General features: G+C 46.5%; 1 protein-coding gene across 3 annotated transcripts in view; it reads left to right on the forward strand.

Annotated features, from left to right (window-relative positions):
* LPIN2 (lipin 2) overlaps nt 1-17,117 on the forward strand; it is a 111,144-nt gene that overhangs the window by 80,787 nt on the left and 13,240 nt on the right. For all 3 annotated transcript variants that reach the window (XM_007667152.4, XM_029064914.2, XM_007667150.4), the window contains exons 7-14: nt 2,031-2,379; nt 3,572-3,671; nt 8,455-8,642; nt 10,875-10,968; nt 11,327-11,396; nt 13,176-13,265; nt 14,164-14,246; nt 15,655-15,802. In XM_007667152.4, the coding sequence (XP_007665342.1) occupies nt 2,031-2,379; nt 3,572-3,671; nt 8,455-8,642; nt 10,875-10,968; nt 11,327-11,396; nt 13,176-13,265; nt 14,164-14,246; nt 15,655-15,802 (1,122 nt within the window). The remainder of the gene's footprint in view (nt 1-2,030; nt 2,380-3,571; nt 3,672-8,454; nt 8,643-10,874; nt 10,969-11,326; nt 11,397-13,175; nt 13,266-14,163; nt 14,247-15,654; nt 15,803-17,117) is intronic.

Raw genomic sequence — 17,117 nt, forward strand, 5'->3', positions numbered from 1 at the left:
AGTTTGACAACAGGCAGAGACAATCCCTACCCAACGACGGGCTCGCGGTCTAGGAGGAGGAGACCGTCAACAAAGCAAAACAAGTGGAAAGGCATAAATAGCATCAAAATAGATAAATAGAATTATACATATATACACATTAAGCCTATCTGTGCTGGTACCCTAGCAGACTCCGTCGTAAGCTCGTTGTTGGCAGGGAATGTGTCTGTTAATTCTGTGATATTGTCCTTTCCTAAGCGCTTAGTACAGTGCTCTGCACACCGCTAGCTGTCACTAGATCGGATTGATCGATTAAGAGTTAAACGTTTGGATAGAGCACCGGCCTGGGAGTCAGAAGGATCTGGGTTCTAATTCTGGCTCTGGCACTTGTCTGCTCTGTGACCACGGGCAAGTCACATCACTTCTCTGGGCCTCAGTTTCCTCACTGGTAAAAATGGGGATTAAGATTGTGAGCCCTATGTGGGACGGGGACTGTGTCCAACCTGACACAGTCAGGTTGCTATTGTTCTCGTCCGTCCGTCTCCCCCGATCAGACCGTAAGCCCGTCAAAGGGCAGGGACTGTCTCTATCTGTTACCGATTTGTACATTCCAAGCGCTTAGTACAGTGCTCTGCACATAGTAAGCGCTCAATAAATACTATTGAATGAATGAATGAATGCTTAGTACAGTGCCTGACACATAGTAACTGCCTAACAAATACTGTATTTAAAAAAAGCCTTAGAAAAGAGGGTTTGGGGAAAGGTGGCAAGAATCAATCAATCAGTCGTATTTATTGAGTGCTTACTGTGTGCTAAGCACTTTTTGCAATACAAATAATGTTGGGAGATACGATCCCTGCTTATAGGACCTTATTTTGTCTTATTTTGTCTTAGAGAAGCAGTGCGGCTCAGTGGAAAGAGCCTGGGCTTTGGAGTCAGAGGTCATGGGTTTGAATCCCGGCTCTGCCACTTGTCAGTTGTGTGACTGTGGACAAGTCACTTCACTTCTCTGTGCCTCAGTTCCCGCATCTGTAAAAGGGGGATGAAGACTGTGAGCCCCATGTGGGACAGCCTGATTCCCCTGTATCTCCCCCAGCGCTTAGAACAGTGCTCTGCACATAGTAAGCGCTTAACAAATACCAACATTATTATTATTATGCCGTTGAGTTGTCTCCGCCCCATAGCGACACCATGGACACATCTCTCCCAGAACGCCCTGATCTCCATCTGCAGTCATGCTGGTAGTGGATCCAGAGAGTTTTCTCGATAAAAATCCGAGAGTGGTTGACCATTGCCGCCTTCCGCGCAGTAAACTTTAGTCTCCACTCTCAACTCTCTCCCGTGCCGCTGCTGCCCAGCACAGGGGAATTTTGACCTGTAGCAGATGGCCTGTTACTCGAGAGCCACTGGCCAAGCTAGGAACGGAATGGACAGGCCTCTGTTTGACTCTCCCTCCCATACTTTTGGAGTCAGAGGTCATGGGTTTGAACCCCGGCTCTGCCATTTGCCAGCTGTGTGACTTTGGGCAAGTCACTTAACTTCTCAGTGCCTCAGTTACCTCCTCTGCAAAATGGGGATTAAGACTGTGAGCCCCACGTGGGACAACCTGATTCCCCTGTGTCTACCCCAGCGCTTAGAACAGTGCTTGGCACATAGTAAGCGCTTAACAAATACCAACATTATTATTATTATTATTATTATTAGTTGAGACTGGTAGAGAACTGGAAACTCTCCAGGTGCGACCCCGAGAGGGAATAGGAGTTTATAGTATAGACGTATTATCATTATTCTAGTCTAAAGGGGGAGACGAACCAGTTTGCTTTGTTAGGTTTCATTTTTTTTTGAATTTTTTACAATTAGTCTCCGCGCTAAGTAAAGACCGCTTCTAAATACGCTCGGACCCTCTCCTGAAGAGTGTCTTCCGCTCTCCATCTCCCACTTCATTTGGGCGCCCAAGTTCCCTCACGGACCGTTCCCCCTTAAACGTCGCAAAGTTGAATCCCAGCCCACCCGCTCCCTCCTCTAACCGATCGCTGCCGTTCCCCTCTCAGATCAGCAAAAAGGACAGATCCGACCACCCTCGAACGGCAACCATCACCCCGTCCGAGAAGACCCATTTCCGCGTCATCCCCAGCGAGGACAGCCTCGCGAGCCAGGCGGAGAAGGGCTCTTCGCTCGACAGGCCCGTCTGCGCCATCGTCAAACCAAAGCCGAGAGCTCTGTGCATGCCCGTGAGCGACGCGTCTTGTCCCGCCGCCGCCGCCGCCGCAGTGCTGGAGCCATCCTTCGAGAGCCCCGAGAGTTCCCCCGTGTTCGATCCCGACCCCCTGCCTAACTCCTCGGACGGCTCCTCGGACACAAAACCGGTGGCTAAAGTGGACTCTCCGTCCAAGAAAAAAGGTAGGCCGTTTGTTGGCTGGTTGGTTTTTATGGCCCTTGCCGTGGGTTCGAATCCCGGCTCTGTCGCTTGTCGGCTGTGTGACTGTGGGCGAGTCACTTCACTTCTCTGTGCCTCAGTGACCTCAACTGTAAAATGGGGATTAACCGTGAGCCTCACGTGGGACAACCTGATTACCCTGGATCTACCCCAGCGCTTAGAACGGTGCTCTGCACATAGTAAGCGCTTAACAAATGCTAACGTTATTATTAAGGACTTACTATGTGCCAGGCACTATACTCCGTACTGGGGTAGATATAAGATAATCAGATTGGACACGGTCCCCCGTCTCACATGGGGCTCGCACTCTGTATCCCCATTTTAGAGCCTGAGGAACTGAGGAACAGAGAAGGTAGGTGACGTGCCCAAGATCACACGGCAGACAGGTGGCGGAGCCGGGATTAGAACCCAAGTCCTTCTAACCATTAGGGTACGCTGCTTCTCCATTGTTGCCTCTCCACCACCCTGAGAAGCAGCAAGGCCTAGTGGCTAGAGCCCGGGCCTGGGAGTCGGAAGGTCATGGGTTCTCATTCTGGCCCCACCCCTTAATTAATTAATTATGGTATTTGTTAAGTGCTTTCTATGTGCCAAGCACTCTTCTAAGCACTGGGGTAGATGACCTTGGGCCAGTCACTTCACTGGACCTCAATTTACCTCATCTGGAAAATGGGGGATGGAGACCGTGAGCCGCGCGTGGGACAGGGACTTATCCATTAAGTGCATTATCCTTTGGGCCACACTGTTTCTCGGTATTAATAGCTTGTGGCATCTCTCAAGCGTTCACTAGGTGCCAGACACTGTGCTAAGCGATGACATAGATGCAAGGTAATTGCACTGGGCTCAGTCCCTGGCCCACATGGGGCTCCCAATCTAAGTCAGAAGGAGAGCAGGAGAACTGAGGCACAGAGAAGTGAAGCAACTTGCTCAAGGTCACACGGCAAGCAGTTGGCAGATCCGGGATTAGAGCCCAGGTCCCCCCGGGCCCATGCCCTCTCCACTAGGCCACACTGCTTCTTCCGATGCCCGTGCCCCGACCTCCATTGGCTCGGATAATGGAGCCCAGCGCCCTGCTTTCCACTCGTCAACTGGCACTCGGAGAACAACTCGTCTTGATTTCTGACCGCAATAATGCCTCGGCTCTGCTTCCGCTGACAGGGGTCCACAAGAGGAGCCAGCACCAGGGACCCGACGATATTTACTTAGACGATCTGAAGGCCTTGGAACCCGAAGTTGCGGCGCTCTATTTCCCCAAAAGGTATTTATTTATCATTAATGATTTTTACCGTTATTATTAGTATTGTTACCTGTTAAACACGGGGGATGGTATGAGAGAATCGGATTAGACGCATAAAGGTTCTCAGTAGAGGAGAGGAGAACGGATATCTTCTCTCTGTGTTGCAGATGAGGAAACTGAGGCACGGAAGTTAAGGGACTGGCCCAAAGACTGGCAGCAGGCCAGTGGCAGAGCTTCCTTTTTTGAAAAATGGTATTCGTTAAACGCTTATTCTGTGCCAGGTACCGTACTAAGCGCTGGAGTGGCTAGAAGCAAATGGGGTTGGACGTCGTCCCCGTCCCACGTGGAGCTCACATTCAATCCCCATTTTACAAATGAGGTACCCGAGGCCCAGAGAAGTGAAGTGATTTGCCCAAGGGCACTCAGCAGACAAGTGACAGAGTTGGGAGTAGAACCCAGGTCCTTCTGCCTCCCACACATGGGCTCTTGCTCATCTCAGAGAATCCGATTCGACATTTCCGGTCTGTTCATTTGTATTGTTCTGTTTCAGGCTCCCTTTGCTCTCCCCTTTTGACACCCCCACAGTCCCATTCATGTTTTTCATAGTTTTCTGACACTATATAGGGAAACTGTGGTTTTCTTCCCCTCAGCTCCCTCACCCCTTCACTTGTTCCTTGGCAATTCCATTTGAGACCCAAAGATCGCTAATTTAAAACATAAGGCGTTTGCTTTTTCTTGGGCGACTGCCGTTCACTTGTCATTAGGGAACTGACTCGCCCCCAGGGGGGAACGTTAAATTCCACAAAAATGCAACTCATTATTAAAGAGGAGTTTTTGTACACACTCCAAGGCCGGGCCTTCGGTGTAGGCTCCGTTTGTGTTGTTAAAATTGTGCTTCGGGCTTGAAATTTTTTGTTTGTAAATCTAATCTGCAAAGGATGTATGGATTATTTTTCTTTTGTCTGACTCACCAAAACAGACAGTTTTAGAGAGTCTTAGACAGTCTTAGGGATTGGAAATTATGTCAGAAACTCGGATGGCAAATTTTGGTTCCATCCCTCTTGAAAGAAGAGGATGAGGGTAGGGTCTGTGTTGGAGAAATAATCAGATCCACTTTCCACAGCTCCCTTTAGATAGCGTAGCAATATTGTTTGGAATCTTCTTTTTTTTATGGCATTTGTTAAGCACTTTTGTGACAAACACCGTATTAAGCAGAGTGGCTTAGCGGAGAGAGCACGGGCCTGGGAGTCGGAAAGACCCGGGTTCTAATCCCGGCTCTGCCACTTGTCTGCTGTGTGACCTTGGGTGAGTCACTTCACTTCTCTGGACCTCAGTTACCTCATCTGTCAAATGGGGATTAAGACAGTGAGCCCCATGTGAGGCAGGGACTGTGTCCAGCTGGTTAACTTGTATCACCCGCAGCGCTTAGAACACTGCTTGACATATGGTATGTGCCTAACAAGTACCATAATGATGTTGATGACGATTAATATTACTATTAAGCTCTGGGGTAATAATAATAATAATTGTGGTATTGGTTAAAATTCTGAGTGCCAGGCACCGAATTAAGCTTTGAGATAGATACAGTTAATCAGGTTAGACACGTTCCGTGGCCCACATGGGACTCACCGTCTTGATCCCATTTTACAGAAGAGGTAACTGAGGCACAGAGAGGTTGCCAAAGTCACCCCACGGACAAGTGGCGGTGAGCCAGGATTAGAAGCCAGGTCCTTCTGACTCCCAGGCCCTCCATCTATCCAGAAAATCTGTTCTAAAGCACTTGTATTCTGATTCCTTTCCCTCATTCCCAAACATTCTCTTTGTCTTTGTATCTCCCTTTCTCCTCTCTTTAACATCTGGTACTGCTATCCTGAAGGTATTTTCCTATTATTACCATGAACAGCGTGTGCCCTAGGCCGTTTTTATTTGCATGGGTGTCTTACATTATCAATCAGTCAACAGGCTTTACTGACTGTCTCCTTGGCTTGTCAATCTCCGCACGAAACAAAAACTTCTCACTCTTGGCTTCAAAGCTCTCCATCCCCTTGTCCCCTCGTATCTCTCCTCCCTTCTCTCTTTCTACTGCCCACCCCGTACGCTCCGCTCCTCTGCCACCCCTCACCTCCTCACCGTCCTCCGTTCATACCTGTCCCGCCGTCGACCCCCGGCCCACGTCCTACCGCTGTCCCGGAATTCCCTCCCTCCTCACCTCCGCCAAACTAACTCTCTCCCCCTCTTCAAAGCCCTACTGAGAGCTCACCTCCTCCAGGAGACCTTCCCAGACTGAGCCCCCCTTTCCCTCGGCTCCTTCTCCTCCCCTCCCCCGCCCTCTGCTCTTCCCCCTTCCCCTCCCCTCAGCACTGTGCTCATTTGTATATATTATTTATTACCCTATTTATTTTGTTAATGAGGTGTACATCCCACTTGATTCTATTTATCTTGATGATGTTGCCTTGTTTTTGATTTGTTCTGTTTTGCTTTGCTGTCTGTCTCCCCCATTTAGACTGTGAGACCGTCACTGGGCAGGGATTGTCTCTATCTGTAGCCGAATTGTACCTTCCAAGTGCTTAGTACAGTGCTCTGCACATAGTAAGCGCTCAACAAATACTATTGGATGAATGAATGGAGAATATCACCAAGCGTTTGGGAATACCGTGTAGGGTTAGAAGCTCATTTCTTTTGAAGAAACTTGCCCCTAACTTACCTAAATCTCAGCTTTTCCTCAGAAATCAAACTTAATTGTAAAATTCCATTGTTTAAAGCAACCACTGGAATAGAAGACAGGACTCTCTTGCTAGGTTTTTGTTTTGGGGTGGTTTTTTTTTAATGGGAAGTGTATTAGAACGCCAGGTTGGTTTCCTCCTGGGAGCCTTCCCGAGTCATCTTTCATGGGCTTCAACTGCCACCTGCTGTTCAGAATAAAGAATTTATCTCATTCGTCACAGTAGAGAGCAGGTCATGAGTTCTAATCCTGCCTCTGCCACTTGTCTGTTGTGTAAACCTGGGCAAGTCACTTCACTTCTCTGTGCCTCAGTTAACCTCACCTGTAAAATGGGAATTAAGACGGCGAACCCGCTGTGAGAAAAGGACTGTGTCCAATCTGATTTGCTTGTATTCCCCCCACAGTGCTTGGCACAGAGTAAGTGCTCAACAAATACCATTATTATTACTATCATCACTTATGGTGTTCTGCCAAACTTTTCTAGATGTGGTAAATGGCACCTTAACTATCTCATGCATTGATTTATTGACAAACATTAAGTAGACTTGGCATTGGAAGTAAAAATAATCTTCAGAATATTAGAACAGTGGCTTAAGCGAGGCACATACTATACTTAAAAATGTCCCAAAAGGTAAATTAGTAAGGGGTTGTCTATTTGAGTTTCAGTTGTCATTAATTCATTCATTCCATCTTATTTATTGCGGGTTACCTGTGTACAGAACACTGTACTAAGCGCTTGGGAGAGTACATTATAACTATAAAGAGGCACAGTCCCTGCCCACAATGAGTTTAGAGTCTAGAGATGAGCTTACAAGTTAGCTGTCTGGTAGGACTGAAAGGAGAAATATTTACAATTTGAGCAGTAATTTTCCAATTTTAAGGAAATCAAACCAGCATATCATTTTTTTCTTGAAAAAATCTGCTCGTTTCTAACAATTTTGCCGTAAATATTTCTGTTTTTATATTTTTATAAGAAGCGTAAGACTTCTTAACAGTTTTTGTTACTGTCTTCTTTTCCTTCCCATCTTTGTATCATGGGGAATTTTCTCTATCTATGATCTTTCCCGATTGAGGCAGCGATAGCATTTCACTTGGAGTTTTCAAATAATCCAATGCAGTTTTCTTAAGGATGTGTAGTATTCTGCCATTTCTAGGAAAGTAGCATCAGAACTTTTTAAATTTTGTTTGTTTAAAAAAAATAAGGCCTTGTCATTTTCATCGTGGAAAGCGAAATAAATGCTTCACTTGTTCTGTACCTCTTTCATTAAAAACATAAAAATTTTCCATTTGGTGACAATTTTGTATCACCGTGAATGGCTGCCATGTATCTAGACATTTCAGTAATATTTATATGTGTGCACTCTAAAAAAGGCAGTGTAATTATGCCTCTATGCCAGGTATATGTAATAGAATCGTGTATCGTATGATTTTAAAATACATCTTTTGAATATATATTTTGTAAACTAAAATAACTTATTTAGAGGATGATGCATTTTCTGTTTTTGTTCCTTTTTGGGACAGGCCAGCCTAACACTAAGCACATGACCAATAGACATATGCCCTGCCCACAGCAAGCTTACAGTCTAGAGGGGGAGATGGTCATTAATATAAATAAATGTTACAGCTATGTACACAAGTTCTGTGGGGCTGAGGGAGGGGTGAAATAAATGGAGCAAATTGAAGTGCAAGGGTGACACAGATGAGTGGGAAAAGAGGAAAGGAGGGCATAATCAGGGAAGGCCTTTTGGAGAAGATGCGCCCTCAATAAGGTTTCGATCTGAGGGAGAGTAATTGTCTGTGGGATATGAGGAGGGAGGGCGATCCAGGCCGGAGGTGGGAGGTGGGCGGAAAGTCAGCAGCGAGATAGATGAGATAAAAATAATAATAATGATGATATTTGTTTAGTACTTTCACTGTTGTAAGCTCTGATGGAGGTACGGTGAGGAGCGAAGTGCGCGGGCTGGGTTGGAGTGGGAGAGCAGCGAGGTGAGGTCGTTGCGGGCAAGGGGATCCGAACACGTTAAAGCTGCCGGTAAGCGAAACATAGGGTGTGGTGAACGTGGTTTTCAAATTCCCGTCCAGTGACTCAGATCCAGGGTCCAGGCAGTGGACGGAGACGGATACGTTATCTGGATCTCAGTCCCCTCAGTCGGTGGGGAGCGCGGCAGCCGACAGCGGGACGGAATGCCTCTACGATTCGGCCATAGACCTGCCCGACGTCACCCTGTCCTTATGCGGAGGCCTCAGCGAAAACGGAGAGATCTCGAAAGGTGGGTGGCGGCAAGAGGGCGGGCGTCCGCCCCAAGGAAACACCCTACTTGCTGAGGGAACAAGTCGCCGACCGATTTCGTACGACTCCAAATCTGTTTTTAAAAGAGCTTTTTTTAATGGAATTTGTTAAGCGCTTCCTGTGGGCCACACACTGTTCTGATTGCTGGGGGAGATACAAAGTAATCAGGTTGGACACAGTCTCTGTCCCGCATGGGGCGTATAGTCTTAATCCCCATTTTCTAGATGAAATGACTGAGGTACAGAGAAGTGAATAATAATAATAATTGTGGAATTTAAGTGCTTACTATATGCCAGGAACTGTACTAAGCACTGGGGTAGATACAAGGTAATTGGATTGGACACAGTCCCTGTCCCACATAGGGCTCACAGTCTTCATCCCCATTTTCTAGATGGGATGACTGAGGTACAGAGACCATAAGCCCATTGTGGGCAAGGATTGTCTCTCTTTATTGCTGAAATGTACTTTCCAAACGCTTAGTACAATGCTCTGCACACAGTAAGCATTCAATAAATGCGATTGAATGAATGATTGAATGAACTCACCAGCAGGGGCCTCAGGCTCAGAAATGATTCTTCAGCGTCGTGCTCTTCCTCGATCTTTTGGAAACTTATAACTGGGAACGTGATGGGTTTATTTCTCCATTTTCAGTTTTGCTCACTAGTCTACGTTAGCTGGTATTCTGTTCAGCGAGTGGTTCCAAACCAGGGGAAGCAGCATGGCCTAGTGGCTAGAGCCCGGGCTTGGGAGTCAGGAGGACCCGGGTTCTCATTCCAGGTCCGCCACTCATCTGCTGGGTGACCTTGGGCAAGTCACGGCACTTCTCTGGGCCTCAGTGACCTCGTGTGTAAAATGAGGATTAAGACTGTGACCCCCTTGTGGGGCAGCTGTGTCCAACCTGATCAGCTGTATCTACCCCAGCATTCAGTACAGTGCCTGACACGTAGTAAGCACTGAACAAATACCATAAAAAGGGCGGTCGGGTTGGATCAGAGGGTGAAATTTTCCTTTAATCCTTTCATTCTTTCATTCAGTCATACTTATTGATGTATCCTTATTTACCCTTTCCTGTCCTGTGTTGACTTTGAGCACCTAACTGCCTGATCTCACCACAGTTTGCAGTAAATTGAACTGAGAGGTCGACCTGTAATTTACAGTTTGTTATATTTTAAGCATTTCTAGCTTTCCCTCTCATTTATACATAATAAATTGGGCTTGATCCAGATCCTTTGGAAGGGGGGAAAAGGACTGACCATTATTTATTTAAAAAAAAAAATAAGAATTTCTTCAACTAGAGGGAGAACAAATGTGTTTGGGAAAACGTTTCATTACTGAAATCATTTGTCTTGCTTGTTTACTGCTATCTTTTTTCCTTTTGAATGCTGAAGTCAAAAATGGAGTGTTCTACTCCAATTTGACCCAAGACCCATTCTGTCAAAGCTGAGCAAAATCCATTTTAAGGTGGACTGGCCTGGGCAAACCAGCCAAACAATCTCTGGTTAGACCTAGGAGGAGGGAAGCCTAGGGGAGAGAAGGTATTGGTTGTTTGCGATTACTGGATAGGCCCGCTTTAGCACACTTTGACCTCTGTGCTCCAGAACTAAGCCGGTCTTAGTTTGTGTTTTAACCCTGAAATGCTCTTGCGTCTTTGATTCCCCAGGTGTATGATTTTCTGTTTGGGTTTCACTTCTCCCCACACCGCAAACTGTACTCTGGCAAGCACTAATTATTCTCCCATGTTTGCCTATGTGTTTTATTCCTTTCTGAAGCCACATCTGTGGCTGATTTTCATGAGAATCTTGTTATCTCCTGTGTTATCTGCGCTCTCTCTCTCATTCATTGTTGAATTTATTGAGCACTTACTGTATGCAGAGCACTGTACTAAGCGCTTGAGAGAGTACAAGACACTTACTCCTTCTCTCTCTGTCTCTCTTCTCTCCCTATCTCTGTCTCTCTGTCTCTGTCCATCTCTCTCTCTTTCCTTTACTTATGTTGAGTGTGAGAACAGCTGTTCTCTCTTGGGCCAAAGAAATACATCTAGTTTCTTTTATGTGGTATTTGAAGAAGGGGTGGCCTCTGACAGTATATATACTTTGTTGGATGCAAAATTAAAAGGCTGTAATTGTCCTAAAACCTTAAAAATAGAGAGAGCAAGTCCTCATGAGAAGTCCTCATCTTTGTAATCAAACGGATCAAAATTTTTCTTTTGCAGAAAAATTTAAGGAGCATATCATCACATACCATGAATTTGCAGAAAACCCGGGGCTTATAGACAATCCTAATCTAGTAATAAGGATTTACAACAGGTAAGGTATCCTAGTTAAATTCCCTTGCAACATTTTAAATAACACATTTAACCATATTGCTGTTCTTGTTTTTCATTGCCTCTTCTAACTTGGGAGATCTACTGGGAGAATGACTTTGAACAACAAATTAGTCAGCACTGCCTTAATTTGACAACGAGGAGTTGAAACGGCGTGTTCTTTGAACGCCGCCTTTCCGAAGTAGTTCGGCTTAAAGCAAAAATCGCTCGTGTGGGAAAATTATCCCCTCATCTCTTTTCCAGTAAAACGGGCTGTTTAGCACATGTTCGATGCGTTTCATCAAACTCATTTTTATGGGGTTTTGCCATGATTTCTCACCAACGATTTATATTTACGATAGGTATTACAACTGGGCCTTGGCTGCTCCCATGATCCTTAGCTTACAAGTGTTCCAGAAAAGCTTGCCCAAGGTAAACTGACCATCAGCGTGTTGTCCTGTAATATGAAAGCAAAATTCCTCTGTCCTCAAATTCATTCAATCGTATTTATTGAGCGCTTACTGTGTGCAGAGCACTGTACTAAACGCTTGGGAATTACTCAAATGATCATGCTGCAAATTTGGGAGTTGAGTCAAATCAAGTACAATGCTCTGTACCCAGGAATAAGTACCATTGTTGATGATGATGATGATAATCGTGTTGTCTCTTTAGTGCTTACTGCGTGCCTGGCACTGTTCTAAGCAATGGGGTAGATTTAAGCAAAGCGGGTTGGACACAGTCCCTGTCCCATGTGGGGCTCACAATCCTCATCCCCATTTTATAGATGAGGGAACTGAGGCCCAGAGAAGTGAAGCGACCTGCCCGAGGTCACACAGCAGACAAGTGGAGGAGCCGGGATTAGATCCCAGGTCCTTCCTACTCTCGGGCCCGTGCTCTAGCCACTAGGCCACGCTGCTTCTCAAGTGTGATGATGATGATGGAGTTGCCTGGCATGTTTCGAAAGGCTCACAATCTACCAAACTGTAGTTTCATAGAGACACGTGAAGTCACTCGACTGATATTGTTAATGAAGTTAACTGTTGGGTGAACTTACCTTTATTCAGTAATCATAATAATTGTGGAATTTAAGTGCTTACTATATGCCAAGCACTGTAGTAGATGCGATACAATCAGGTCCCACATGGGGCTCACAGTCCAAGTAGGAAAGAGAACAGCAATTGAATCCCCATTTTGCTGATGACAGAACTGAGGCCCAGAGAAGTGAAGTGACTTCCCCAAGGTCACACAGCAGACAAACGGGCGAAGCCGGGATTAGAACCCTGGTCCTCTGACTCCCGGGCCCCTGCTGTTTCCATTAGGCCGCGCTGCTTCTCTGGCTTTAGTTTAGCACTTGGATTTCCTCAAATGACGTGGGTGGGTGGGACCCGTGTAAATTCTGTGGGTCTAAACACGTTTGTGAATCTAACTTCAATATTGATTTAACTAACTCAATTCTCCCCTGTTGAACTGCCCTTAGAGAAGAATAGTACAGTGCCTGGCACTTAGTATTAACAAATACCATAAAATAAAAAAGTGCACAGCGTGGAAACCTTCCTTTTTTTTTTATGGTGTTTGCTAAGCACTTACTCTGTGACAGGCACTGTACTAAGCACTGGGGTAGATACACAAAGTAATCAGGTTGGACACAGTCTCTGTCCCACATGGGGCTCCCAGTCCCATTTTCCAGATGAGGTCACTGAGGCCCAGAGAAGTGAAGTGACCACCCAAAGTCACACAGCAGACAAGTAGCGGAGCTGGGATTGGAACCCGGATCCTCTGTCTGTCGGGCCCGGGCTCTTTCCACTAGGATACACAGCTTCTCTGGGTACAGGGCTACCCGTACCGCTTCCCCCTCCCATCCTTTCACTCCCACGGTGCACCAAGGCAGCGGGCAACTCCGTTCCCTTTGCTCTGCCAGGCCCCCACGGTCCCCAGAAGGGGGCAAGGCCCTGGATGGAATCGAGGGTCTTCGGACCCATCGCCCTGAAGAGAAACCTCAACCCGCTACAAGTTCCGTTCTTAAATCAGGACCGAGCTTGGCTGGAGGATCAGATGCGGAAGGGGTGGGGCTCGGGTGAGGACACGTTAGGACTCCTGGGTTTCTTTTGGAAAACTCACCTCGGGGCCCCCACCCCAGGAAGCGAAGGGGAGAACCGAGCCGATTGTGCGAAATTTAAGAGGGCCCGGCTAACCCAGATCAAATGTTTTCAGGCTACTGTTGAGTCCTGGGTCAAGGATAAGATGCCAAAGAAATCTGGGCGATGGTGGTTCTGGCGGAAGAGAGAGAGCATGGCCAAACAGGTAATACATTACAAACTTTTTTTCATTTAAACTAAGCAGTCAATTTAGATAGCCTAAGGGAGGGGGGAAAAAGGGTTTCTGAACAGGAATCGTTACTCCAAACTTTTAATAGAATCAGGCAGTTGTTTATTTCACCAAACAAGTATTTTACAGGTCCAAAACATGTTGTAATATTTCCTGGAGCAAACTCCCCTACTATGTATGGCCACTGAGCTATTATCTTCAAAGATGGCTGTGGAGAGAAGTTGCTGAGAAATTAAGGAGTGGGTCTAGAATGAATAAAAAATGGTATTTGTTAAGCGCTATGTGCCAAGCACTATTTTAAGCGCTGAGGTAGATAATAATAATGATGACAGTATTTGTTAAGCGCTATTATGTGCCAGGCACTGTACTAAGTGCTGGGGTAGATACAAGCAAATCGAGTTGGACACAGTCCCTGGCCCACATGGGGCTCACAGTCTCAATCCCCATTTTACAGATGAGGGAACTAAGGTCCAGAGAAGTGATTTACCCAAGGTCACACAGCAGAGAAGTGGCAGAGCCGGGATTAGAAACCAGGTCCTTCTGACTTCCAGGCCCCGGTTCTATCCACTAGGCCACAGACTTCCATCCTGGGTGCCTAGGACAACCTCTCCTCCAAACTAGTTTTGGGATCATCCAGAGCCCTTAATCCCGGCTGAGGTGTTGGCACATCACCGTCTTAACCATCTCAGTTGTAAGAATTCAACCTGCGGTGGGTGCCATAAGAGGCCTCGGAACTGAGAATTTTCCTAAGCGTTGCGTAGGGCGTGTCGACCCAGTTGCCCATACCTTTCCCAGAAAGAGCAGCCCGTGGGATTCTATTTGCCCGTACAAAATGGAAAGCCTTGCAGTGACCTTGATCGTCCAACTCTTTTAGCCGTCGGAGACCAAGGAAGGTAAATTGGAACTACCCCAGTCGAGTGAGCTGACCATGAATACAAAAGAGCAGGCGAACATCAGGTGAGTGTTCACCCAGGTATTTCTCTGTCGACTTTACAGAGGTCAAACGGCAAAATGTTTCTCTGACAAAAATAAGGAAAAGCAGAATATTCAGGACACCCAGATATTTAGCGGGCTTTGTGGCCCAGCAGTTATTAAAGCTCATTTTAATTGTGGAAGAAAGACATTGAGTTAAGCACTGTCCTACGTGCTTGGGAGACTACAGTAAAACAGAGTCGGTCAACAAGAGTGCAAATGCAAGGACAACTCTGACCTTCTCACTTCATTCCTTATATTGTTTCTGCCCTTGGTTTCATTTTTCCCTCCTCCAACTCTTCCCTTCCTCTTTCTTGGGGTAAACTCTTGGTAATCTTAAGTTTCTTCGTTGCACTTCCCTCCTACTCTTTTAAGTTGGTGGGAAAATTTTCGATGCTGCCTTTTGAAACAATCGAAGCTGTCGGCACCCCGTTAAAGCCCATTCTGAGAGAGTCCTAGACTTAACATAGTTCAAGATAACGAGAGATCACAGGCAAGATTATAATCCTATTGAGATGGAGGTTGGAAAGATAAAGTCTGTAAAGATTTAAGACTTCCAGCTGGTCTTCACTTTAATAATAAGCCATGCTTCTGCTTCTTAGGGAGAAGCATAAATTTTCTCCAGTTTTTGGAGCTGGATTTTGCTTCAAGCGCAAAAAGCCAAGTCTGGTTGTTACCCTGTGATTACTCCATCATAACTGAAATTGGGAGATTTGTCAGGTGTTCGATCCTTAATTGCCCTTGGTTATTATTCTGGTAGATCCTGGAGCTAGGAGAAAAACGATAGTACTGAGTTAGTTCATGGTGTTATCAGGCACCTACTTTGTGCCAAGCACTATATTAAGCGTTTGGGTAGATACAAGATAATGAGAAGGGTGATGGTAATCAAATCAATCAGTGGTATTTATGGGGCGCTTACTGTGTGCAGAGCCCTGGACTGAGCGCTTTGGAGAGTACAGTACCACAGAGTTGGTCAGATCCATTCCCTCCCCACGACAAGCTTAGGGTCTAGCGGGGAAGACCGACTTCAAGAAGAACAGAAGAAGCCTGGCCTAGTGGATAGAGCCCGGACCTGGGAGTCTGGGGTTCTCAATCCCGCTCCGTCACTCGTCTGCCACGTGACCTCGGACAAGCCGCTTCGCTTCTCTGGGTCTCGGTTCCCTCATCTGGGAAAATGGGGATTAAGACTCTGAGCCCCATGTGGGCCCTGGCCGCACCCAACTTGATTAGCTTGTATCTACCCCAGCACTTAGTTCAATGCCCGGCACATAACTAGCGCCTAACAAATGCGATTTTAAAAAATGACTGAATAAATTACGGCTAGGTACAGGGTAGCGGGCAGTAGAGCATTTCGGAGTGGTTTTCCTCACCGAGCGCGGTTGCTGTCGCCTAGGCCAGCGGAAGATGATTCTTCCAGTGATGAGGGCTCACAGGAGGTGAAGGAGTCGCTCCATATAGACCCCGGCCCGGCGGATCTTCCGGCCCACACAAGCAGCACTACCTCGTACAAGAAGTCTCTTAGACTCTCCTCGGACCAAATAGTAAGTGGTTCGGTTACAGTCGGTTCGATACGGTCACCGTTTTTATCTCAACCCCCTTCCCTCTTCTCTCTACCCCTGCACACAGTTAGCGCTTCATAAATGCGATTGAATGAATGAATCCCCACCCCCAGGGCATCCTCTCTAGCAACAGTATCTCTGTGGCATGTTTCACATATCTTTTGTCATCATCATAGTAATAGTGCTGATGTAGTGGGGAGAACCATAATAATAATAATGATGGTATTTGTTAAGCGCTTATCGTGTCAAGCACTGTTCTAAGCACTGGGGTAGATGCAGCGTGATCAGGTTGTCCCACGTGGGGCTCCCGGTCTTAATGTCCATTTTAAAGATGAGGTAGCTGAAGCGCAGAGGAGTTAAGTGACTTTCCCGAGGTCACACAGCGGACAAGTGGAGGAGCCAGGATTAGAATCCTCGTCCTCTGACTCCTAAGCCCGGGCTCTTTCCACTAAGCCGTACTGCTTTGTGCCGTAGTGGAAAGAGCCTGGGCCTGGAAGTCAGAGGACCTGGGTTCTCATCCCAAATCTATCTATTATGGTTTTTGTTAAGCGCTTACTATGTGCCGGGCACTGTACTAAGAGCTGGGGTGGATACAAGCAAATCGGGTTGGATACAGTCCCTGTCCCACGTGGGGCTCGCTGTCTCAATCCCTATTTTAAGGATGAGGGAATTGAGACACAGGGAAGTGAAGTGACTTGCCCAAGGTCACAGCAGACAAGTGGCGAAGCAGGGATGAGAACCCAAGACTTTCTGAATCCTAGGCCTGGGCTCCGTCCACTACATCATGCCACTTCTGTATGAAGCAGCGTGGCTCAGTGGAAAAAAGCCCGGGCTTGGGAGTCAGAGGTCGTGGGTTCAAATCCCGGCTCTGCCGCTTGCCAACTGTGTGACTTTGGGCAAGTCACTTGACTTCTGTGTGCCTCAGTTACCTCATCTGTAAAATGGGGATTAAAACTGTGAGCCCCACGTGGGACAACCTGACCACCTTGTATCCCCCCAGGGCTTAGAACAGTGCTTTGCACATAGCGCTTAACAAATACCAACATGATTATTATTATTCTGTAGACAGTATCTCAATAATCAATAGTATTTATTGAATTCTTATTGTGTGCATAACAGTGTACTAAGAGTTTGGAAGAGTACAATACAACAGAGTTAGCAGACAGTCCCTGCCCACCGTGATAAATATGTAATATTTAGCTAATCCCATAATGTTCTTGATTCGCTGGAAGTATTTCAAATAGTACTTCTGTTTTATCTCCTCCTTGTGTGTGCAAATGTTCTTTAGTTTATATTG

This window comes from Ornithorhynchus anatinus, chromosome 5 (genome assembly GCF_004115215.2).
Source record: "Ornithorhynchus anatinus isolate Pmale09 chromosome 5, mOrnAna1.pri.v4, whole genome shotgun sequence".
Classification (NCBI taxonomy): domain Eukaryota; kingdom Metazoa; phylum Chordata; class Mammalia; order Monotremata; family Ornithorhynchidae; genus Ornithorhynchus; species Ornithorhynchus anatinus.